The sequence below is a fragment of the Chrysemys picta genome, chromosome 25 (assembly GCF_011386835.1).
Source record: "Chrysemys picta bellii isolate R12L10 chromosome 25, ASM1138683v2, whole genome shotgun sequence".
Taxonomy (NCBI): domain Eukaryota; kingdom Metazoa; phylum Chordata; order Testudines; family Emydidae; genus Chrysemys; species Chrysemys picta.
The window spans coordinates 8,571,989-8,596,124 of NC_088815.1; the positions used below are offsets into that span (position 1 = coordinate 8,571,989).

The 24,136-nt window shown below is 59.1% G+C and overlaps 2 protein-coding genes across 19 annotated transcripts in view; one reads left to right on the forward strand and one right to left on the reverse strand.

Moving 5' to 3' along the window:
• Positions 1-3,828: 3,828 nt before the first annotated feature.
• MPND (MPN domain containing) lies at positions 3,829-21,385 on the forward strand. 2 transcript variants are annotated; one of them, XM_065578223.1, is made up of 13 exons: positions 3,829-3,967; positions 9,249-9,463; positions 10,046-10,333; positions 11,242-11,401; positions 14,546-14,630; positions 15,201-15,297; positions 16,175-16,247; positions 16,457-16,533; positions 16,777-16,945; positions 17,258-17,328; positions 17,828-17,917; positions 18,755-18,847; positions 19,748-21,385. In XM_065578223.1, exons 1-13 carry the CDS (start codon positions 3,961-3,963, stop codon positions 19,832-19,834), a joined length of 1,512 nt encoding a protein of 503 aa, XP_065434295.1. In that variant the 5' UTR covers positions 3,829-3,960; the 3' UTR covers positions 19,835-21,385. The 2 variants fall into 2 exon arrangements, with proteins under 2 accessions (XP_065434295.1, XP_023961529.2); XM_024105761.3 differs by having other exon boundaries at positions 10,103-10,333.
• Positions 20,845-24,136, reverse strand: part of SH3GL1 (SH3 domain containing GRB2 like 1, endophilin A2) — a 48,633-nt gene continuing 45,341 nt past the window's right edge. For all 17 annotated transcript variants that reach the window (XM_065578230.1, XM_008168842.4, XM_065578232.1 and 14 more), the window contains one exon: positions 20,845-23,956. In XM_065578230.1, the coding sequence (XP_065434302.1) occupies positions 23,760-23,956 (197 nt within the window). In that variant the 3' untranslated portion in view covers positions 20,845-23,759. The remainder of the gene's footprint in view (positions 23,957-24,136) is intronic.

A 24,136-nucleotide genomic window follows, 5' to 3' on the forward strand; every position in this document is an offset into this window, starting at 1 on the left:
CCGCCAAGCCGGCATTGGACTGAGAAGGGTTATTATTTGTCCTGAGGCCGCCTAGGGCCTTCCCTGCACAAACCCAGAACCGAGAGAGCCCCTGCCCCACAGAGCTTCCAGTTTCAGCATAAGATCGGAGCCAACAGGTGGACACAGACAGAGCACAAGGGAGCAGCGAGACAATACTGAGCGCAGGCCGGTTACATTAGAGCCAGTAACTGCTGCTTCCACCCGAACGGAGCCCGCAGCCACACGCTCAAGGATCTGCCTGCGGTGTAGGAGGGAGGGCGGATGGCCGCTAAACCCAGCCCTCTCTCCTACCCTGAACAAGGGCCCGTTTCAACAGGGGGTCACGCTGTGGTCGGCTGGTACGGTTCCTGTTCCCGACCACCGCCTGGGCCTGAATGTTGCAGTTTGTCTGTAGGGCCTGGTTCCTGTCCTGGTCGGTTTCACAGCTGCTATGCTGAACAAGGGGGCAACAGTCATGTTAAGGTCCCATTCACGGGACAGGACCCCAACCCACAAATAAAGGGGGCGGGGGGAGAGAGAGAGCAGCAGTATAGTCCCCCCTCCCCAAAGCTATAATGCTAGGGGAGGAGGAGAGGAGCTGACCCCAACAATCAGGAGGCTGGTGGGACGGGCGGAGAGAGCGGGATGCTTTCTCCCAGCTAGAAATGCAGCCGGAGGGGTGCTGAGAGCTTCCCAGGTACCCACCCGTAGTAGCCCGAGGCTGATGTGATGGCATCACTTAGATACTGCCCTGCTGGGTGCCGTGAGATTCCCTGAACGGAGTCTAGGACTCACACAGCCCCTGCTCCCTGGCCTGCAGATGGAGATTGTGAAAGTGCGGGTATTTGAGGACGCTCCCTGGACTCCTGCCACTTCCCATCTCCCTGGCCCCATGCCACAGAGCCTGCACTTCCCCTCCTGCAGCCTCTGCCTCTTGCCCAGAAGTTGCCAGCTCCCCCCAGCACTAGAGCCAGTGGCTCCCTAAGACAGGCCGCTGCGTCTCGCCTCCACCCCCACCCCCACCCCAACCCTGCTCAGAGCAGAGCGCTGGTTAAAAGGCCAGCGGCCTGTCCCCACCAGAGCCCCACTGGCGCAACGGGGAGAGATTTTAGGGGGGAATCTCAGCATAAGCCAAGCCCATGGGCCTGCTCCCATGGAGTTAACAGCACAGGCTGGAACCCTAAAGAAGTAACTAAGCAACTAAAGGAAATCCCCGGAAAAACACGGGCAAAACTCTTCTCACCTGGCAGCAGAATGAGGAACTTGGCAGAGCTGAAAACAGGAATTGTTGATTCCCCAACCATGAGAAGGTCAAAATTCAGATCCAGCCTGTGTTACTGGGGCTATGGGGTTAAGGGCTGAGCTTCCCAGAAGGAGAGGCTGGTCGGGGCATTGTGCCGCTCCTGTTATGCTCAGGCCCTGGGACAGACACCCATAAAGCGATCTCTTGCAAGCACCAAGTGATGACCGAACACCACGCTCCCCAGTAAACACCAGGAGAACCCCAGTTCATAATAATGATCATAAATAGGCCAGGAAGGATTAGATTGTTTCATTTGTAATTAACTCTTACACATATTCACTTTCATTTCCAACTCTTTGTATATCTTATGAACTCCAATTTCAAGTTAGTCACTAGGCAAGATCGTTTCTTTTTTTTAAAAGCCTCAGACCCTATTCATTATTTTCTCAGAAGGAAGGTCAGATTGGGGCTGTAAGGACCGCAAAAGGGGAGAGCCAGAAATAGAATCAAATACGATCATTGCATTTCCAATTAGTTTCTCAAATGACTGACAGAGCCGAAACTGGCAACCAAGCGGGGCATTTGACATCTGAAAATTGTACACCGCCTGGGCCCGATCCTGCCGTCAGATCCAGGCAGATGCAAGGGTCTGCCTGGCAAAATTCAGTTGTAGGATCAGATCCCATATGAGTCTAACTTTGCATCTTGCAAGTTTGTTTCCAGTGGCTTTTGGCTGCAAAAAGAAAAAGAGGATAATGGACTATTAGTGCGTCCAATCAAACCCTTCCGGCCTTAACTCCATCTATCGACCCCTGGAATTCCTCCCAAACCCTTACGGAAAACAAATCTTAGCAGAAAAATGGTTTAAAGGGTACTGGACTTAAGGAACCAAAAGATGAAGGCTGAAGTCAATGGGAGTGTTATCAATTTATCCTGCTTGTAGTACCCACGGGGCTTCAGCCTGTTTGATGTTCCCTGTCTGCTAGGCGCTGTACAAACATATAATAAGTCTCTGCCCCAAAGCATTTGCAATAAAATCTGGATCTAATCCAAGATCAGTTAATTCACGAGTCTCCTGCTTTTATTGGTTGTGTCCCTTGCCCCACATTTCATGCACCAATGGGGTCAAAAATTGATTGGCTGCATAATTGGCCTGGACCACTGGTCGGAGCTTCTTGCCCTTCTTGGAACTGACTCTGGCATGTGCCAGTTAGATGAATCGGTTCAGAGATTAGAACTACAGAGGGGGCAATGTCCACTTCAAAATCAACCTTGTGCGTCTAATCACCTGTTTGTTACCTCCTGCTGCGACCAGCAACTGCCAGAGATTGGCATGGCCTGCCAGAGATTAAAGGAGAAAAATGGTTTCTTGTCTGTTTTCCTCTAGCTTTGTGCTTTTGACAGGACGCTGCCTTCAGCCAGTGTCGCTGCCGGCCCTGTGGTCTGTGTGGGTCTTTCACACAGACACAGGGGAGAGGAAAAAAATTAAAACCACAAAAAAACTGGCAGCTGCAGACTCCTGTTCTGAAACTGAAGCCATTTCAAGGTGGCGCTGGCCCTTTAAGGCCCAGTCTTGGGTGGCTGGCTCCTGGAGAGTGAATAGTCTGTATTATCTGTGGCTGGGGTTGGATTTTGCCCCCTTGAGCCCTGCGTGCACCTGACAGGAAGACAGCGCGTCTGGGCCCTGTTTGTTGCTAGAGAAATATTGATTTCATGTCTTCTGCCCGGCTGAGTGACAATGCCCAAGCCACGAGGAGCAGGCGCCCTCTGGTGGCAGAATGGCGGTATCACGCCTTTCCACCGCAGCCCCACAGCACAGGGTTAGCGGCTGATGGGGCCGCCCCTGGCTTATGCATCGAGGTTACAAATAAATACAGCGCCTTTCACCTTCAGAGGTTAATTTATCCTCACAGCGCGCTGGGGGGGGGGAGGGGTTAATATTCTCTCCCCGCCCTGATGTACAAATGGGGGAAACTGAGGCACGGAGTGAGCAAGCCAGAGTCAGGGACAGGGCTGGGAACAGACCCCAGGACCCTGGAAATAGTAACTGCTGGACAAATGAGTTGATTCTAAATGAATAAGGGAGGGGAGTGGGGTCTAATGGTTACAGCAGGGGGGGGGGAAGTGGGAGTCAGGACTCCTGGGTTCTATTCCCAGCTCTGGAGGGGAGGGTGAGTTAGTGGTGAGAGCAGGGCAAATGGGAGCTAGGGACCTGCAACCGATTGGATCCGGTGTTTGCAAAGTGGGGGGCTCCATGCACCCCCCACCTCCACCACCCAGGAGCTCCATGCACCCCCCCACCACACCCTATCTCCACCCCACGGGCTCTATGCACCCCCACCACACCCAATCTCCCCCCACGGGCTCTATGCACCCCCCACCTCCACCACCACCACCCAGGAGCTCCATACACCCCCCACCACACCCAATCTCCCCCCACGGGCTCCATGCACCCCCCACCTCCACCACCCAGGAGCTCCAGGCACCCCCATCCTATCTCCACCCCAGGGGCTCCATGCACCCTCCATTCCCGGCCCGGGGCCCCTCCCCGGCGGGGCTCCCCGGGGCTGGGTGTCCCCGGCCGGCTGGGGAGCGGGAGGCGGAGACAAGCGGGGCCGCATCATCACGTGCTGGGAAGCAGCGGCCGCCGGAGCCCCAGTGTCTGATTCATCCTGCGCCGAGGGGAGGAACAACAGGAACCGGGGCTGAGCGGAGCCATGGCAGGTACCGGCCCGGGGGGGCCGATCTCCCCGCCTGCTCCCCGCACGCGGCAGGGCCCTGTCCCCTGCAGCCCCCCGCCCCCCTGCACCCCTCCCTAGCTGGGCTGGGTCCCCCCCAGCTGCCGGGCCCCTTCCCTCGCAACCCGCCCTCGCTGCAGAGCCCCGCACGCGGCCGCCCCCCCAGTCCCCTCTCTGCATCCCTCGAGCTGCCCCCTCCCCTCTGCCTGCCCCCTCCTCCCCCCCAGTCCTTCCCCTGCATCCCTCGAGCTGCCCCCTCCCCTCTGCCTGCCCCCTCCTCCCCCCCAGTCCCCTCTCTGCATCCCTCGAGCTGCCTCCTCCTCCCCCCCAGTCCTTCCCCTGCATCCCTCGAGCTGCCCCCTCCCCTCTGCCTGCCCTCCTCCTCCTCCTCCCCCCCAGTCCTTCCCCTGCATCCCTCGAGCTGCCCCCTCCCCGCTGCCTGCCCCCTCCTCCCCCCAGTCCTTCCCCTGCATCCCTCGAGCTGCCCCCTCCCCTCTGCCTGCTCCCCTCCTCCCCCCAGTCCTTCCCCTGCATCCCTCGAGCTGCCCCCTCCCCTCTGCCTGCCCCCCTCCCCCCAGTCCTTCCCCTGCATCCCTCGAGCTGCCCCTCCCCTCTGCCTGCCCCCTCCTCCCCCCCAGTCCTTCCCCTGCATCCCTCGAGCTGCCCCCTCCCCTCTGCCTGCCCCCTCCTCCCCCCAGTCCTTCCCCTGCATCCCTCGAGCTGCCCCCTCCCCTCTGCCTGCCCCCTCCTCCCCAGTCCTTCCCCTGCATCCCTCGAGCTGCCCCCTCCCCTCTGCCTGCCCCCTCCTCCCCCCAGTCCTTCCCCTGCATCCCTCGAGCTGCCCCCTCCCCTCTGCCTGCCCCCTCCTCCCCCCCAGTCCTTCCCCTGCATCCCTCGAGCTGCCCCCTCCCCTCTGCCTGCCCCCTCCTCCCCCCCAGTTCTTCCCCTGCATCCCTCGAGCTGCCCCCTCCCCTCTGCCTGCCCCCTCCTCCCCCCCAGTCCTTCCCCTGCATCCCTCGAGCTGCCCCCTCCTCCCCCCAGTCCTTCCCCTGCATCCCTCGAGCTGCCCCCTCCCCTCTGCCTGCCCCCCTCTTCTCCCCCCAGTCCCCTCTCTGCATCCCTCGAGCTGCCCCCTCCCCTCTGCCTGCCCCTCTCCCCCCGTCCTTCCCCTGCATCCCTCGAGCTGCCCCCTCCCCTCTGCCTGCCCCCTCCTCCCCCAGTCCTTCCCCTGCATCCCTCGAGCTGCCCCCTCCCCTCTGCCTGCCCTCCTCCTCCCCCCCCAGTCCTTCCCCTGCATCCCTCGAGCTGTCCCCTCCCCTCTGCCTGCCCCCCTCTTCCCCCCCAGTCCTTCCCCTGCATCCCTCGAGCTGCCCCCTCCCCTCTGCCTGCCCCCTCCCCCCAGTCCTTCCCCTGCATCCCTCGAGCTGCCCCCTCCCCTCTGCCTGCCCCCCTCCCCCCAGTCCTTCCCCTGCATCCCTCGAGCTGCCCCCTCCCCTCTGCCTGCCCCCTCCTCCCCCAGTCCTTCCCCTGCATCCCTCGAGCTGCCCCCTCCCCTCTGCCTGCCCCCTCCTCTCCCCAGTCCTTCCCCTGCAACCCTCGAGCTGCCCCCTCCCCTCTGCCTGCCCCCTCCCCCCAGTCCTTCCCCTGCATCCCTCGAGCTGCCCCCTCCTCCCCCCAGTCCTTCCCCTGCATCCCTCGAGCTGCCCCCTCCCCCCAGTCCTTCCCCTGCATCCCTCGAGCTGCCCCCTCCCCTCTGCCTGCCCCCCTCCTCCCGCCAGTCCTTCCCCTGCATCCCTCGAGCTGCCCCCTCCCCTCTGCCTGCCCCCTCCTCCCCCCAGTCCTTCCCCTGCATCCCTCGAGCTGCCCCCTCCTCCCCCCAGTCCTTCCCCTGCATTCCTCGAGCTGCCCCCTCCCCTCTGCCTGCCCCCCTCCTCCCCCAGTCCTTCCCCTGCATCCCTCGAGCTGCCCCCTCCCCTCTGCCTGCCCCCTCCCCCCAGTCCTTCCCCTGCATCCCTCGAGCTGCCCCCTCCTCTCTGCCTGTCCCCTCCTCCCCCCAGTCCTTCCCCTGCATCCCTCGAGCTGCCGGTCCCTTTCCAAGGTCCTGTTCCTGCTTGGAAAGATCCCCCTGGCTTCATCCACCTGCCCCGGGTGTCCCCTTGCTCCGTCGGGGGGGGGGAGTGGTAGGGCCGGGGAGTTGTGCCCCCCCCCCCATCTGACACAGACACGTCGCTGTTCATCTGTTCCTGGGAGAGGCTGGCCTGGACCGGCCCTTCCTGAGCCACGGGGGTTCGTGGCCCCAAGTGCGGCAATGGAGCCCCCAGCCCCACGGGGGGGATGCACAGAGCCCCCAGCCCAGGGGCGGGGACTTGGATCTCCCAGCCCCAGAAATCACCACTTTTGTTTGGGAGGGGGGCAGCCACCTGCTCAGCAAGATAAGTGAGAGTTACATGAACACCCCCCCCCCCCACACACACACACACACACATTCCAGCCCCATGTGCCTCATGGCAAGGGAGCTATAGAATAATGGGGACCCCCCCCGTCCCCCGTCAGAGATTAGGTCAGTGGCTTCTTCCCCCCCCCCCCCCCCCTCCCCCGTGTGGAACAGGGCTGGGAGTTAAGGGCCAGCTCAGATTGTTACAAAGCTTTTCTCCTGCTCTGGCCAAACTTGTACCCTGGGGGGGGGCAGCATGGGCCATCAGCGGGGACTAGTGACAGGTTTGTCCCTGTGGCTTTACGGCTCCTCTGGGCCGCAGCTGCCAGATGGCTGGGGGGAGACGCAGGCGCTGGGCGAGAGCAGGGACGGGCACAGAGCGCAGCAGGCCGAATTGACACAGTCCTCCCCGGGCCGCCCCCCTGGGGCCTGTCACCTGATGTGCTGGGAATCTGCCCCATTGCTGTGGGGAGGCAGCAGGGGGCGCTGCCTCCCATCCCCTTGCGCTGCAGTCCCGGGCGCAGCTTCTGTCCCTTCCCTGCGGCAGCAGCTCGGCAGCACCCCCCACTGGTAACCTGTTGTAGCTCGGGCGGCTCTAGCCAGGGTCAGAGCTCCACCCGCCTGGAGCCTAGGCAAATGGTCAACTAGCCTCTCTGAGAGGCTGGAGCCCCCGGGCTAGTGAAGAAGGCGGGCGATCAGAGCCGGCCATGGGCACCGAATGCCGATCCGAGCAGATGTTGCCCCCTTTGCCCAGCTCGCGAATTGTCCGTGAAATTCTCCCGTTTGTTCCGTCTTGAAGATTCTTCGTGGATCTCCCCCTCCCAGGCCGAGCACGTGCCCGATTCGGGCCCTGTGGGATTAGCCGGGTCACATGGTAGCGTTGCTGGTCCTTGATTGGGCGGTTTAGGTGACTGGCTGGAAATTTTATTCTCGAACGGGCCGTTTAGAATTTGGTCTGGGTGAATATTCAGGCTCCAAACTGGCTTTTGGAGGGACGGGCCCTGGGGACGCTCCGGCACTTGGCAGTCCTCGTGTGTGACCGGGAGAGGGACCGAAGGCGACTGCTTCAGAACTCACCTTCGAATTCAAACCAGGATTCTCCGGCAGTTTGAGCTCGGCTCTAAGAGGGAGGCTGGGCTGTTGGGACAGGCAAACCCAACTGGCAAGCGGTTCACGCAAAGGGCTCTGCGCAGCCGTGAGCTGGGATGGTTTCTGTGCCGATCCCCGCTTTGCGTGAGTCGTACGACCAGGACCCACCTGGCGGGCAGGGCCCCGCCCACCCACGCACGCACACCTGCTGTCTGTGCTCGGGCATCTCTGGCTGGGAGCCAGGTGCCACGTAGCCAACTCCCTGGGGGGTGGGGGGAGGATTCTCCCTAGCTAACCCACACAACACACCTGCCAGCCATTCAGAAAAGCAGGTGGTCGGTGCCTTTGGCTGGTGGGTCATCCGGCTCTGGCTCCTCCCCCAGGGGTCCGAGCGGGGACACTTTGGCACGGTGTGGGAGGGTGACAAGGGTCCAATCGGCATAACTAGGACTCTGGGGTGGCAGAGAGTGCCTGGTAGTCCGAACAGCGGCTACCTGGCTTTCAATCTCCTTGGGCTAGAAGCACCCAGAGAACTAAACGATAGGGGGCCAGCTCCTCGGGGAGGAAGATCAGCAGCGCTCCACCCAGGTCAGGGGAGGGTAGGAGCTAGCGTCAGGCATTGGGCTGGGTCCTAGAAACCTGGGTTCAATTCCTGGCCCCGCCCACACACTCCTTGAGTGAGTCACTTAAGGTGGCACTAAACTAGCCTGTTGATTTTATGATAAAGATAATAATGATCATCCCTAGCTCCTCTATGGACCTTTCCATCTGTTGACCTTAAAAGCAATTTACAAAGGAGGGCAGCAGCGTGATCCCTATTGTACAGATGGGGAAACTAAGGCACAGGGGGGGCAGTGACTTGCCCAGGGTCCCCCAGCAGGCGTTTGCAGAGCCAGGGGGCTGCCTAACCCCCTCCTCCTCTTTTTTGGGACTTTATAGTGAAGAGCAATTTGGGGGGCCACATTTTCAAAGGTGACAAGGGATTTTGGGGCCCCGATTTGAGACCCTTCAGAAGGGGCTGATTTTCAGGAGGTGCTGCATGCCCACCCCTCAGCCCCCTGTAAGGTGCCTGAAGGTGGGCGTGCAAAATCACTAGTCACCGCTGAAAATTTAGGCCTTAAAATTTCTTTTTTAGTTTTAAAAATCGCCCAGGTTGTTAAGCTCTCGGGTAAAGCCATTCTATGTTTGGGGGTTTTAACCGTGACCCTTTAATAGACTCATTGGTTTATTCTCATGAGCTATTAATTATACTGATCCTGCACCATTCCATACCCCACCTAGCTGAGGGTCTCAAAGCACTTTGCAAGCTTGAATGAGTTCAGGCTTCCCAGCCCCTTGTTAAGTAGATCAGCATTGTCATCCTCAGTTTAGAGGGGGAAACTGAGGCACAGAACGGGGAAGCGACTCGTCCTACATCACACAGGTGGTGAACTCTGGAGTGAGACTAGGGCACTGTGGCGCTCAGGTCCTTGCTCTAACCACTAGCTATGACACTTAGAGATGGGGTTTTAGTGGATAGATCTCACTCCTTTCTCAGAGCCAGGAAGAAAACTCAGGAGTCCTGATTCCCAGTCCCCTGCCCTAACCACTAGACATCACTCCCCTCCGAAGCAGGAAATAGAACTCACGACTCCTGACTCCTCGTCCCCTGCTGTGGCTCATAGACCATGCTCTTTTCTGGGGATGGAACCCAGGAATCCTGACTCCCACTTCCCCAGGTCAGGCTGTGGTGTTTGTTTCCCAGCTCTGGATGCCGATTCCCCCGGAGCGGAGGAGTGTCTGGAAGAGGACGAGGAGGAGCTGGAGACGAGCATGGAAGACCCTGAGAACGAAAGTGCCGGGAAGCCGGCCCCAGGGGGGCGCAGCTGCATCCTCACCCGGCGCGGCATCACGCTGCGGGTGCTGCTGAAGGATGGCCTGATCGAGCCGGGGGAGGGCGTGCTCTCCATCTACTACCTGGTGAGGGCAGAGTGCACTGGGCTGGTGCTCCTTCACTGCTGGTGTGGGCCTGGTGCTCCCCGGGGGGACTGGGGGTGCCCACGGCTCCAGAACAGCCTCTTTAATGGTGACTGAGATGCTGGAGCCCAGCCTGCAGCCATAGGGCCGAGCAGAGGTGGACTAGCCCCAAACAGGAGGGGCTCTCTGATCTTCCTCCTGCGTCTCAGACAGACTCCTCCTTGCCTCGCCATCCTGTTCCCCGCCCCCTCGACTCCAGCTTCTTCCCCACGTGCGGGCTCCTGGTTCCCCACCACTGCACTGAGCCCCCTTCGCGCCCCACAGGCCTGGGTCTTGCCTGGATCTGCTTCAGGGGCCAGAGCGGATTTTGTGGGGCTGGTGAATTCGGCCTGGGAGCCATTTGCTCCTGTACCAAGCCCAGTGAGTGGCGGGGAGGGGAGCGCCTGCTGCTCGCCGAGTCGTGTCTGAGAGTCAATGGACAGCAGGGCTCTTGGGTAGGTGTCTGTACACCCTCTCGAGGGGCAAAGCTCGGGGCACCTCTGATGACAGGTGACTCCCCCCTTCTCACTGGGCCTTCCCCAGCAGGTTCCTCCCCATGCCGTTGTGTTAACGGAGCCTGCTGCTTCCCTCCTGCTCTCCCAGGGGAAGAAGTTCCTAGGGGACTTGCTGCCCGACGGGAAGATCACCTGGCAGGAGACGGGGCAGGTGTTCAATTCGCCCAGCGCCTGGGCCACATACTGCAAGAAGCTGGTGAACCCGGCGAAGAAATCGGGCTGCGGCTGGGCCTCGGTGAGGTACAAGGGGCAGAAACTGGACCAGTGCAAGGCGGCCTGGCTGAAGAAGCACCAGCCCAATGCCCCCGCGGCCGAGGAGGTGAGCCGGGCGCCCCCCTCCCTTGTTTGTCTCCAGAGCCCTGGGGGAGCTTAGTCAGCAGGAACGCCTCTGAGGGGCTGTTATACCCCATTGCTGCAAAGAGGGGCACTCACCCCTAAGCTTTTCAAGTGGTGGTGTAGCTGGGTTGGCCCCAGGATATTCGAGACGAGGTGTGTGTGTGGGGGGGTAACATCTGTTGTTGGACCAGCTCCTCACGGCGAAAGAGACGCGCTTCCGCGTTTACACAGAGCCAGACCTGGGGGAAGAGCGCGGTGTGGCTGGAAAGCTGGTCTCCTTCAACCACAGAAGTTGGGCCAATAAAAGATGTGACCTCCCCCCACCTTGTCTCTCTAGGTTTTTAAAGGGGCCTCGGCACGGCCGTTCTCAGCGTCACGACACCTAACGGAGTTCGTACCTATAGGAACCTACCTGGGGAACGAGTATTTACTAAGGGACTCTTCAGTCTAGCTGAGAAAGGGCTGACCCAGAGCCTGGCTGGGAGCTGAAGCTAGACACGTTCAGACTGGAAATAAGGGGTCAGTTTTTGCCAGGGAGGACGATTAACCCGGGGAAGGATTTTCGTGAGAGCAGCTGAGCTCTGAACCCCAGCAGAGCAGGAGGGAGGCTGGGAGTCTCCCGGCTGAACCTTATTCGCCCAAGATGGGCCCAAGACTGGCAGGCATTCAGCTGGGATCAGACCCCATGTGGGTGCTGGGGGGAGTTGCTTCTTGGTGTCATTGTGCCAGCAGAGGGTGCCCATGAGGCTCTGCCCCTGCAAAATGTCCGTTTGCAGGGGGCAGAGAGCTGGACCCAGGGGCACAGGAATCCTGGGGGGTCTGGGATGGGCGGTGACGGGGGCGCCTGTTTGTCCTGCCACGTCCCCTCCTCTCTCCCTCCCGACCCTGCAGAGTTTGGTGAGCGAAGGGGAGGAGGAGGAACTGGCCGAGGAGGACGAGGACGAGGCCAGGGAAGGTAAAATCGCCACCTCGGAGCCTGGGCTTGGCAAGAAACTGGAGGAGAAAATCAGGAAGCATCAAAGCAAGAACCTGGTGGAGCCACACAACACTGGTACTGCTGGGTTAAAGGCTCCCTGCTGGGGGGGGGGCTGGAATCTGGTCTGCTCCGATCCATGGCAGGAGTGTAAAGGCCGGGATTTGGACTGACCAGGGTAATTCTTAGACCTTGCATCTCGCGTCTCCCTTTCCCCCGCTTCCTCTGCCCATCTAGCACCGCCGTCCCTGCCTCGGCACCGGGTGCGAGAGCCTTCCCCTCCGCAGCCCCTGCCGCCTCGCTGCAAAACACAGGCGGTTTTAACACGGCATTGGCGAGCTCCGAGTCTAGCAGAGAGGAGTTTTTACCGCGCTGTCACTGGTCCAGGCCAACCCTAAGCCCCTCTCCCTGGGGTTGGCCTCCACCAGCTACACGGAGGTGAAGAACGACGGAGCCTTGTCTCTATGAGGATTTTCGGGCCTGTCTGCACTGCAGTTGGGAGGTCTGATTGCGGCCTGTGTAGGCCTACCTGAGCTAGTGTTGATGGAGTTAGCTTGAATAACAGCAGCAGTGAAGGCCTGGCAGCGGCACAGGCTAGCCCCGCCCGCCTAGACCCTGGTTACATACTGGAGTGGCCCCTGTCGGTGCGGCTGCAGCTTTGCTGCGGTTGTTACTTGAGCTAGCTTGGATCTAGCGAACGCCAAGCGAGTGGAGTACATCTACACGCCCCTCCCGCTTGCGGTGTAGACGTACCCTGAGCTCCAGTTAGCTAACTCAGCGGATAAACGCCCCTGTTCTTTTGCAGCGAAGACGTAGCCATAGACTCTCCATTGCCCTGCGCCTCCTAGGGGCCCCATCTTCCTGCCAGCAGCATTATCGACACACGCTGGCAAAGGGCGGGAATGCTGCATGCCAGCCTTGGGGTGCAGCTCCCACAGCTCGGTGCAACGCTGAGGCTGTCGCCAGACTTTGGATCCGGCGGCCGGGGGGTTTGGTTTGAGGGTCGCTGCCAGCTCCGCTTCGGCCCCGAGTTCACAGCAGGTTGAGTTGACACCGTCTCGATGAGATTTCGGTTCTAAAGGAACCGGTTGATGAGACTTCTCCGGCGGCGTTTGCGGGCTCCAAGGTTACAGCCCTGCCTCTGTGCCGCAAGTGAAACTGACCAGAAACACAAATGAAATTGACACCTCTGTGTTTGTCCTCTACGCCAGGGGTGGGCAAACTTTTTGGCCCGAGGGCCACATGTGGGAATAGAAATTGTATGGCGGGCCATGACTGCTCAGAAAATTGGGGTTAGGGTGTGGGAGGGAGTGAGGGCTCTGGTTGGGGATGCGGGCTCTGGGGTGGGGCCAGAAATGAGGAGTTCAGGGTGCAGGAGGGGTCTCTGGGCTAGGGTGTGGGGGAGGGAGGAGGGCTCCAGCTGAGGGTGTGGGCTCTGGGGTGGGGCTGGGGATGAGGAGTTTGGGGTGCAGGAGGGTGCTCTGGGCTGGGACCGAGGGGTTCAGAGGGCAGGAGGGGGATTAGGGCTGGGGCAGGGGCGTGGGGAGAGGCTCGGGTGCAGGCTCCAGGTGGCGCTTACTTCAAGCTGCTCCCGGAAGCAGCAGCATGTCCCCGCTCTGGCTCCCGACCGCAGGCACCGCCCCTGCAGCTCCCATTGGCTGCGGTTCCCGGCCAATGGGAGCTGCGGGGGCGGTGCTTGGGGTGGGGGCAGCGTGCAAAGCGGAACCCCCTGGCTGCCCCTACGTGTAGGAGCCAGAGCGGGGCCAGGCCGCTGCTTCCGGGAGCTCCGTGGAGCAGCCCCCGACCCTGCGCACCAGCTGGAGTGCCAGAGCGGGGCAAGCCCCAGACCCCGCTCCCCAGCGGGAGCTCAAGGACTGACTTAAAACGGCTGGCGGGCCGGATCCAGCCCATGGGCCGTAGTTTGCTCACCCCTGCTCTAGGCAAAGAGAACCGCAGAAGTTAAACAATCAGCACCAATAACGTGGAGCCAGCTGGATTTTTAAAGCTTCTTCAGGAGCATAGGAATTGCTATCGTGGGTCGGACTAGTGACTCCAACAAGTCCGGTGTCCTGTCTCTTCTTCAACGGAATTGTTTTTTATGGCAGTGTTTCAGGACTAGCCAAGATCAGGGCCCCACTGCGCTAGGCACTGCACAGATACAGAGCAGCAGACAGCCCCTGCCTTGGACAGCTTACCGTGTAAACAGGCAGAGCAGACAAAGGGTAAGGGGGGGAGGGAAACACCTAGCACGGTGGTCCATGATTGGGGCACCTAGGCACTACCGCAATACAAATCATAAATAACACCACACAAGCAGAGTGAACGTGCTGGCAGCAAATGGGACAGTGGCAGCACCAGATGCTTCAAAGGAAGAGATGAGGAATGCTGCAAAGGGCAGTTACAAGAGAACCTGCCCTTAGGGGAGGTTTCTTCCTGACCCTAGGCAGGCAGTGGTTTGCTGATGCCCTGAAGCATGAAAGTTATATACAATTTTATCCTGTCTAATGGGCTGTTTGTCCTGTTGTAGTGATCTCAGGTGGTCACATAGAGGAGGAAATGGGTTATTTGTTGTTGTTAATAATAATCCCTAGTTCTTATCTATCATTATTCATCAGTCAATCTCAAAGCACTTTAAAAAAATCATCATGATTCCCATGGAGAAACTCAAGTATCAGAGGGGTAGCTGTGTTAGTCTGAATCTGTAAAAAGCAACAGAGGGTCCTGTGGCACCTTTGAGACTAACAGAAGTATTGGGAGCATAAGCTTTCGTGGGTAAGAACCTCACTTCTAAGGTTTGCTTTGCATCTGAAGAAGTGAGGTTCTTACCCACGAAAGCTTATGCTCCCAATACTTCTATGGAGAAACTGAGGCACAGAGCGGGGACGTGACATGTCCAAGGTCATGCACAGGCTAGTGGCAGAACCAGAATCAAACCCCAGGTCCCCGGAGTCCCAGTCCACTGCTCTGTCTACTAGGCCACACTGCCTCCCTGGTTTGATCTTTAACCTGACAGCGTCCCCTTCAGCTGGAGATCAGCAAATCAGGACGGCAGATGTAAACGAACGGTTAATTCTGGCTGGAGATTTGCACAGGAAGTGAGATGAATCCCTGGGAACTTGTCTCCACCAGTGTTCTCTCCCTGCCTTCCCTTCCCTGGGTGAGTCCTAAAGGGGCCAGGGTGCGAGTTGGGCCGAGTGGGGACCGGTCTTTTTGTCTTTGCAGATAACGGACCCCATGGGAAGAGACTGGAGAGCAAGAACCGCACTCCCGTCCGTTACTGCACGCTGGGAAGCCGGGACTCTGCCAGGTAGCGCCCCACTGCAGCTCCCTTCCCAGCGTCCTCTGCCCAGCTGTTGGCAAAGTTCTCTAGTCGTTCTGTCAATGCCAACATGCCCCTCCCATCCTGACCTGCAGCGCCCCCTGCTGCTCCGCTCCTAAAGCTCTGCCCTTCCATGGTAGCGCCCCCTGCCATTCTACTTCTGAGGCCGCTGCGCAGGTCAGCGGCATCCCTCCGTCCTGTCCCGCAGCACCTCTGCTAGTCCGGTCCTGGGCTTGCCCCCCAGCACACAGCTCTGTCAATGCTCCCTGGGAGCAGAACAGGACAATCTACCCGAATCCAACCTAGTCCCCACCTGTCGCTCCCCTGACAATTCAGCTCCAGCATCGTCCTCTTCTCCCTGTCTGTCCCGGTGAGCCCAGCCCCGGGGAAGAGAGCCTGACTCTCCCACAGGACAAAAAGCTACTCCCCTGCCCCCAACTCTCCTGGTCCTCGGCCCAGCATGCTGGGGTTCAGAAGAGGCAAACCCCGGAGGGTGTCAGGCCAGCGCAGGCTGGGATTTGGGGATGCATGTTGGAGAACGGGGCTCCTCTGTTCCAGGAACCCGCACACCCTGGTGGAAGTGACCTCCTTCGCAGCAATCAACAAGTTCCAGCCGTTCAACGTGGCCATCTCCAGTAACGTGCTGCTGCTGCTGGTAGGTACCAGCCCCCCTTTGCCCCCCATCCCTGGAACGCTCCCTCCAGCGTAGACCTGGTAGGCTAGGCCAGGCTCACGCAATTGCTTGTATCCCTGTGTCTGGTGGCACCCACAGCCAGCGGGCAGAGAGGGGCACCACCAGCTGATGGAAACTCCCATTGGCCTCAGCCTAGAGCATCCTTGCCATTGCCCAGGGTGGAACGGCTGCCGCACACAGTCTGATCACTAACCATAGTAGGGGCAGTTTAAGGGAGGAGACGGATGATGGGTGAATAATGGGCCCCAACGAAGGATTTGCTGGTTGCCAGGAGAAATGTGGCAAAAAAATCCAAGCTGTTGTGGTGAAGGCAGACAGCCACGTGCCGTGCCTGTGACCACCGAGAGACCTCGCAGGCTGGGAACTTGGTCAGAGACTACAGAAAATGATCTCCTCACAAAAGGAGTGGCCGGCCTTTGTGAACCCCATCTCCTGCAGGCCACATCAACTTGTAGTGGCCTGAGAGTCCTTCAGGATCAAAGCAAGACCCTGGGGCTGCACCATGTTGTATTAATGTTGCCTCGGCCGGACGGGCAGCTCCCAAGGAACGGGTGTGTGTGTGGGGGGGAAATCACAGATCCGCGTGGCACAGGGAGACATGTTAAACCGAGGGTTTGACACCCGCAGACTCAGGGCTGGGATGTCACCCAGACACCTCCTGGTGAAAGCTCACAGGGAAGGGGTGTGCAGTGCCTTTGGATGCAGGGTGGTGGGAACCGAGGGGAGGGGTACGGGGTGATGGGAGGGGTGTGGGGGAGAGGGTTGCAGAGGGATGGAACCGAAGGGAGGGCGGGTGGGAACTGCCCTTGTTTTAAACTCTCCCCCGTTCCCTCTTTAGGACTTTCACAGCCACCTAACGAGGAGCGAGGTGGTTGGCTACCTGGGAGGCAGGTGGGACACCAGCAGCCAGGGTAGGTACAGGCCGAGATTTGGAGTTCATTTCACTGGGGCTGTCATGGCCGCGCCAGGCCCTTCCTAGGCTGCCTCGGGCCTGAGGTGCCAGGCCCCCGTCTGAGCCCGGGGTTCAGCCCCCAGCGGCTCCCAGGCTCTAACCAGCTTTTCTCGGCGGGGTGGAGTCCATGACCAGCTGGGCCGAGCTGACGCCTGGCGTTTCTTGCAGTGCTGACGGTGCTGCGAGCGTTCCCCTGCCGGACGCGCCTCGGAGACACCGAATCGGCAGCCACCGTCGAGGAGGAGGTAACGGATGGGGGGGGGGGGGGGGCATTAGCTGGCCGCGACCTGCGCCATCTCCCTGAGAAAGCCACTGGGCTCACAATCCGACCCCATTGTCCCCTGGCTGCATGGCATCCCCGCCTCTCACCCACAGACCTGCCCTGCAGCGCTGGGGTGTTCTCCGGGCTCGAGGGAGGGCTCTGAGGAGCGCGGTGATCCCAGACGACCGCTAATGCCTCCTCCTTCTTCTCTGTGCCCGTGCCTCAGATCTGCCAGAACCTCTTCATGCGGGGGCTGGCGCTGGTGGGCTGGTACCACAGCCACCCCTTCAGCCACGCCCTCCCCTCGCTGCAGGACATCGACGCCCAGATGGATTACCAGCTTAAGCTGCAGGGGAGCAACAACCGCTTCCAGCCCTGCCTGGCTCTCATCTGCGGTAAGGGCCGGGCTGGGCGGGGGAGCCGGGTGTGGGGCCTGGGACCCTGTCCTTCAGCACAACCAGCTGGGGACCCAGCTCCCCGCCCTGGGGCCCCATCCGGCAGCTTGATTCTGGAGCCCCGTGGTGCAGGGCGGTGGGATGCGAACCCAGCGGGGTGGGGGCTGGACTGCAGTCCGATGCCGCGCGGTCTCATTCAAACCACCTCCCGGCGCTCCGGGGAGCTGCAGTTCGGGCCCTGGGCAGGCAGGCTGGGCTGCAGAGGTTTGTAACCCTGCCCTCAGTCCAACCCCTGGCGCTCTCTCCCCACAGCACCATACTATCACGGCAACCAAGGTGTGGAGTCCAAAATCTCGCCCTTCTGGGTCATGCCACCTCCGGAGGTGAGTTCCACACGGCGCCAGGGCCAGGCCTCGAGCCTCCGTCCCTGCTCCCACTGCCTCTCTGGGCCATGCAGCCTGCTGCTGGCTCTCCGCGGGGGTTCCCAGCAACGGCAGACAGAGCCCTCTGCTGGTTCCCATGGCGTAGGGGTATTCGCCGAAGGAGCAGACCCTGGGCTGCTGGGGGCTACTGGATCAGGGCCCCTGCTGGGGCGTGGGGCAGGACCCAGTCTCTCCAGCCGGAGAAGCGGTCGGACCCCTCTCTGCCCTGGATAAATATCCTGGGCCCTCAGGGAGCCGTGGCCAGGAAAAGGCCTTTTCCTGACACTTGGGCCGTGACGCCGCCAATCCCACGTGTGCCTCGGCCCCAAACTGGCCCTTGGCTGAGGCTGGGCTGAGTTCACGCTGGCGCACCAGCCGGGCCTGGAAAGCTCCCAGCTCGTCCTGCGGAACCCAAGGCCGTGCCCGGCTGGAAACCACTTTGCCTCCTTTCCTCTTGCAGCAAAGGCCCAACGATTACGGCATCCCCATGGAAGTGGAGGTCACCTACGTGCAGGACGGGTTTCTCACCAATGACGTCCTCCATGAGATGGTGAGATCCCTACTTGGGGGGAGGGGAACCCGAGCAGGGGCTGCGTGGAAGACTCTCCCTCACACACATACACCTGAGAGTATCTAGCAGTCCTAGGCTGGTCTCAGTAACTTCGTGCTACGTGTGTAGAGCACCTCTCCCCCGTAGGACTTTCATGTCTTCTTCCCCATCATACCACTTGGTTCTGTTGCTTTGCCTGCCTGTGAAATGCCCAGGGTTGAGAGCTGCCTTGGATGGTGAACGAAGCCTCATCTCCACAGACGGGCGGGCATGGGGAGGGTGGCTCAGGAAAAGGGCTCTGGGGTGACACACACATACCCATGTCTGTTGTCTTTAGCCAGATGAAGCAGCTCCACCAGGCTCTCCCCCTCCCCCATACCTCCAGCGAGTCCTCTCAAACCTTTTGTGCAGAGCCCTTTCAGAGAGCGAAAAATCTCACGGCTTGGAGCAGGGCGAAACATGCAGACAAAGAGCCTGTACGGAGGTCTGGGGTGTAGCCAGCCTGGGCCCCAGCCCAAACCAACTCCCCTCTCCTGTTAGCAGTAAGGAAGAGCTGGAGAGGGGGATAAGCAGAGACCACCACTAGAACCAGCTGGTCAGAGGCCTAACGTCCCTCCAAGTCTCTCTAGATTCCACACCTAGGTCTTGACCAATCCACCAACGTTCCTTCTACATGGGACAAGACAGCTCAGGGTTTCTTGGAGCCGACAGGCCGATACTCTCCCCTCACAGCTCTTCCCCCACTGCTGCAAAACCGCAGGGCGCAGGTCCCGCTTTCAGTGAGACTTGAGCAATTGTTTGGCTTCTGCTGACTCCCCTTTCCCTTTGCGGCTCCAGATGCTGCTGGTTGAGTTTTACAAAGGGGCTCCAGACCTGGTGAAGTTTCAAGATATCTGGAGCCAGGAGAAGACTTACTTAGATAAGCTAAAGGTGAGAAAATGGGGTTGAAATGGGAGAAAAGCCATCCCATAATACGCCACCTGCAGAGAAGATGGTGGAGAGGACATTCAGGTGGCTTTTTCTGCCATGTTTTCTAGGCTTGCTCTGAGCTAGGTGAGGTGTTTTTACCAACTCTACATTAGCACTTCCATGGCTGGGGAAGGTTGGATCAGTTTTCTTCATTGTAGCCGAACTCTCTGTGACTCGCACTGAAGTATTGAGCTGCACTGAAACAGCTCCTGCAATGTAGATGGAGCACGTGTGGGGGTCTAATACCTTATACCAGCCCCACTTCTGCAGTCCTTACTCAAGCAAAGTCACTGGAGAACAGGTCTAGTGCACGGGGGCAGATAACTGAGCTGGCTTGTCCATGGTGAAGATCCGCTGCATTGGGTAGAACTCTCTTCCCTTCCCTTTTAGGAGACCAGGTGTTTGTCCTATGGGGATGGGTTACAGCTGCACCGAGTGGGTAGTTCTGTACAGCTGGGCCCCTCCCTGAGATGGAAGATAGAATCTCAGGGCTGGAAGGGACCTCAGGAGGTCATCTACTCCAACCCCTGCTCAAAGCAGGACCAACCCCAACTAAATCATCCCAGCCAGGGCTTTGTCAAGCCTGGCCGTAGAAACCTCTAAGGATGGAGATTCCACCACCTCCCTAGGGAACCCATTCCAGGGCTTCACCACCCTCCTAGTGAAAGTTTTTCCTAATATCCAACCTAAACCTCCCTCACTGCAACTTGAGACCATTGCTCCTTGTTCTGTCATCTGGTACCACTGAGAACAGTCTAGATCCATCCTCTTTGGAACCCCCTTTCAGGTCGTTGAAAGCAGCTATCAAATCCCCCCTCACTCTTCTCTTCTGCAGACTAAACGAAGCTGTTTCTGTTTCAGGGCTCCCTCGCCTCCAGGACTCCCAAAGATCAGGGCTTCGCCCACGTCCTGGAACAGATCTACAGCCTCCTCAAGCACAGCAGCTGAGGCAAGGCCGGAGCCTGAGTTACAGTGAACTCATACCCAGGTGCCTTTACACCAGGTGGGGCTCAGCCAGGTCTCCCCGGGCTTGGGGACACGAGTCTGAGCCCAGCGCGGAGTGGGCTTATCAATCCGTGGTAGCAGGGACGATGGAGCTACAAGCCTCGAGCAGCTGTTACACAGCAATGAAGGCCTGCGAGTTCGAGCCATCAGGCAGACGGGATCAGCGCTGGAGCTCGGGGGCGTTTGCCGCTGGGGGCTACGTGGACCGCCTAGGCGAGCGCTACTCCTGTAATACGACTTTGTGGTGTAGCCTGTAGGTCCGAACGAGCGGGGACGGTGGCGGCCTCTCTCCGGGTGTAAGTTATTTGTGGACGGGGTAGTTCTGATTAAAAAAAAAGTTGCTGACCTGTGTTGTGAGACAGCAGCTCTGGGCCTGTGGCTTAGAAGGGAACCACGCCCCACCCGTGAAAAGGGAGAAATGGGCTTGGGGAACCCCGCTCTGTATCTGTTGGAGATGTGTGCGTAGAACACGCCTACTGGGATTGAGTGATGATAAATCCCCCCCCCCCCCCTTCCAGGGCAAACGGAGCAGCCGGCGTCAAAGCCAAGAGACTTGACTGCTCGTTCCTGGAACAAGCCCTCCCAGGAGGTTTTAAAGGCACAGCCTGCTGCTAGAGAGACTTCCCGTCCCCACGAGAGGTTCTCTTCAACAGAAGAGTGAAGTCAGTGCTGGAAGCGGCCGCCTTGGCGAGCCACAGGTGCCAAGGGCAAGCTTTCTCTCCCCCACCGCCCCTAAGGTCAGCCTGGCTGGGCCACTCACTCTGTGGCTCCTTTGGGGTATCTTCACCCCAGGGACCGAGCGATGCCAGCCACAACAGGAAATGGTGAGACACACGAACTCGTGAGCAGGTAACGTGGTGGTTAGCCAAGGGGAGGGTCTATTTCCAGCTTGCTACTTCCACCGCGGTAGGGGAGGGAGCCCCCGCCCGACCCCCACAAGAGAAGGCCCACGCTTTAGAAAGAAAACATTTAATACTTTTATTTAGAGATTACAAGTCAAGCGGTGTGGGTTTTCCCCCCTAAAACCAGGAGGAACCATAACAAAAGTTCTATTAAATTGTCCCAACTAAAAGACTTATTTCAATCCAACTGAATGTTCGCTGGACCATACCAAAGACACGAAGCGGCCAGGCCACGGGTTTCCAAGGAGAGAGTTAGAAGCTACGACCTCAAAAAATACTGACCAGCTCTTAGGGCAGGTCCGCCATAACCGATATGGGGGATCTGAGTCTGCCCAGCAGCTCCAAACCTGAGGCTGGTCCCTGCTCCTGTTGGCTTAGTGGAAGCAGGATTGGGCCCCTGAAGGCTACCAGCTGCACAAACAGGGAGCCTGGGCGGCTGTATGAGCCAGCTCTGAATAAAGCGCCTCCAAGTCTTGGCCTCTGCTGGGAGTTGGGCGAGCGACACTATTGACGAGAGTAATAAACGTACATCGACATGCATGGTTAAAAAAGTTAAAAAGGTTCTGTTTGTATATGTAACAGGACACCGAATCCGGCTAGCCAAAAAGGTAGAGGAAAGCACGGCCTCATGAGACGATTACATAGCGACAGGCCCAAACCCCCCACCTGCCAGCAGAGATTTGTTTGCTATTAAAAAAATACAGACACTGAAGCAAGGCTGGGGCTGATGTCAGAAGAGCCAAAAGGCCAGTGTTGCAGCTGGGTTGTGCCGGGCCTTGCTAAGGGCAGAAAGGCACCAAGCCCTGGTTTGAGGGTGATGTGGTGGGCTGTGGGCACAAATGCCTTGGCTGCAACGGTGGCACTGCGGGAGCACCCGTCACCAGCTTCAGTCCCTTGTGCTTCAGCAAAGGTGGGGCTAAGGAAAGCGGGGTGGGTACGTTCTGCAAGATGTGGCTTTAGACGCCCCCCCTGCGGGTTGCCCTTGGAAGCAGCATCTCCCTTGTGCTGCGGTTCAGAGGAAGTGCAGTAAACCTCAGAGCAGCTCCACGGGGGAGAGGGGTTCTCTCTAGGCAGAGCTTCGAGCCCATCTATGCTGGACGCAGCTGGGAGAAGTGGGGCAGCTACAGGACCCACCGATGCCCCTCAGGGGTTGCGCTTTGTCCCATTGCCAGCAACAGGATGGGTGCTGAGATGGAAGCATATTTACATACTGAGGGGCAGAAGAGAGTTCCCTTGTGATTCCACCTAAACAGACAACGCCAGATACCACCTCACATTCTGCCTAAATACCAGGTCCCCCCGCCAAGCGTCTGCTTCTCGCCACCTGCTCAGGGAACGGATCATCACCCCTGCTGGAACACAGCTGCTGGGCATCAGGCAGGAGAGAAGTATTGCAAGGACCGGTCCTAATAAAGGGCATGAAAAGAGGAGCGCCCGCGGCTTCCCCCTGGACCTCCTTTCCGGGAAATAAAACAACAGGCCCTGAGTTAGAAGGTCTAGGAACACAACAAGGCCTTCTCCCATCACACCAAGCCAAGCAGCTCCTAAGGGTCCAAAGAGCCGTGGGTGAAGGGAGCTGGGGAAGGCACATAAAAATTAGACTAGATCAAGCCAGGCAGTTTCACCTTGGCCTCAGCCTTACCGGGATTTCTAGAGCTTTCCCGGGATGGGAAAAACACTTGAACATGGAGCAGGAGGGGAAGCGAAGGGCAAGTTGGTTTGTGCCAGTGCACTATGGCTACATAACTGCCTTCCCATGACCTCTCTCATCTACTGGCAATAGGGCCTTAGTCATCATTGGACTATGGCATTATCCCACACCCAACGCCGTACAAGAGCTGCTGGTACAGTCCTGCCGGGCCAAACCAGCCTCTTCCAAGGGGAGGCAGCAGAACCACTTCATCTCTCCCAGTTCAAACCGCTCTTCTGTGGTCAGAGGTGGAATCTCAAGGCCGGTGGCCATGGAACAGCGCAGAGGCCAGAGACACTGTGGGCTGACCCTGGCCTTGGAGGAGGTACACAACCCAACCCAAAGCTGAGTGCACAGAAAGCAAGAGGTGGAAGCGAGGGGTGACAACAAGGGGGATATTTAGTGTTTTCAAGCTGCTTCGTAGTGTTACTCAAATACAATCCCTCAGCTAAGCCCTGTCCTTATACAGGAGCAAGATGGGGGAGCGGGAGAGGCCCACAAAGGCAGCAGAACACGAAGTAGCCATGTTTCTGCCTCCCTCAGCAGCATAGAGAAATTTGATCCATCATGGCCCCCGTAGCACCCAGCTTCAGTGTTAGGATAGATGTGAACTGTGGGCAAACAGGAAGGACGGGTCAGTGTCTGACCCTCACCCCTCACCGATGTGCCCTTCTCCTACAAGGAGAGAGAGGGGGCTGGTAGTGTTCAGTAGAAGCCAACCCCACCCAAGCGAAGCTGCGTAAGGTATTTTTCTTGCCGTTGGATGTCTAGAACCCCTCCTAGAACAGGCTGCGTGTCCCGTTTCTCTCCCCCTCCCAACACACACGGGTGGTTCTCACTGGATTGCCCAGTGCTCAGCCCTGCATGGGCCCCCTCGCGCTTGCCCGCGGGTAGGACACCCGGTGCACCCACGTTCACAGGCTCTCCAGCGTGGCTGACCCGCTTTCCCCAAAAAAGACAATGACAACCGAGGAGATGCTCGACTTGGCTTATTGTACAAAGTGGGAGGAGCCTGGTGGGGTTGAAAGTACCTACTTCAAGGCCCAGAAGGAAGAACTTGAATGGGGCTGCCCAGCCCTTGGGGCTTGTTCCCCGCTGCTACCCTTACACCGCTCCAGCGCCTGGGCAGAGCGAACACCAGCCCGTTCTCACAGCCCCGCCCCGCAGAAGAAGCCTAGTGTTGAGTTACAAAATGGAATGCAGGAGAAGAGCAGGGCTCGCCCCGCCGTGAGTTTGTATCTGGTGGGGGAGGAGGGGGGAGGGGGAAGATGCAGTTTCACTGAGGTAGCGGGACCAGCACTTCCACGTAGTTGAGCGGGAAGAACCCAGACTGGCCGTTGATCATGCCCTCATACCAGTTTTCGTCAATCTGATTGGTCAGCGTGATGATGTCACCCTCCCTAAAGCCCAGCTCGCCGTCGTTTTCGGGTTCAAAGTCATAGAGCGCCTTGCAGCAGGGCTGGTCCAGGTGAGCTGCAAAGAGAGGCAGAGCCGAGGTGAGCCCGGCCCGCGGACCAAGACAGCTCAGACAAATCCGGCCTCACCGGGCAGCCTCACCCCCTGGGACTCCCTTACCCCAGAGCAATCTGGTCACCACCGAGCACCTTTGCCGGGTTTCCTAGTCACTGCAGCACTGAACAGTTGGGCAGAAGT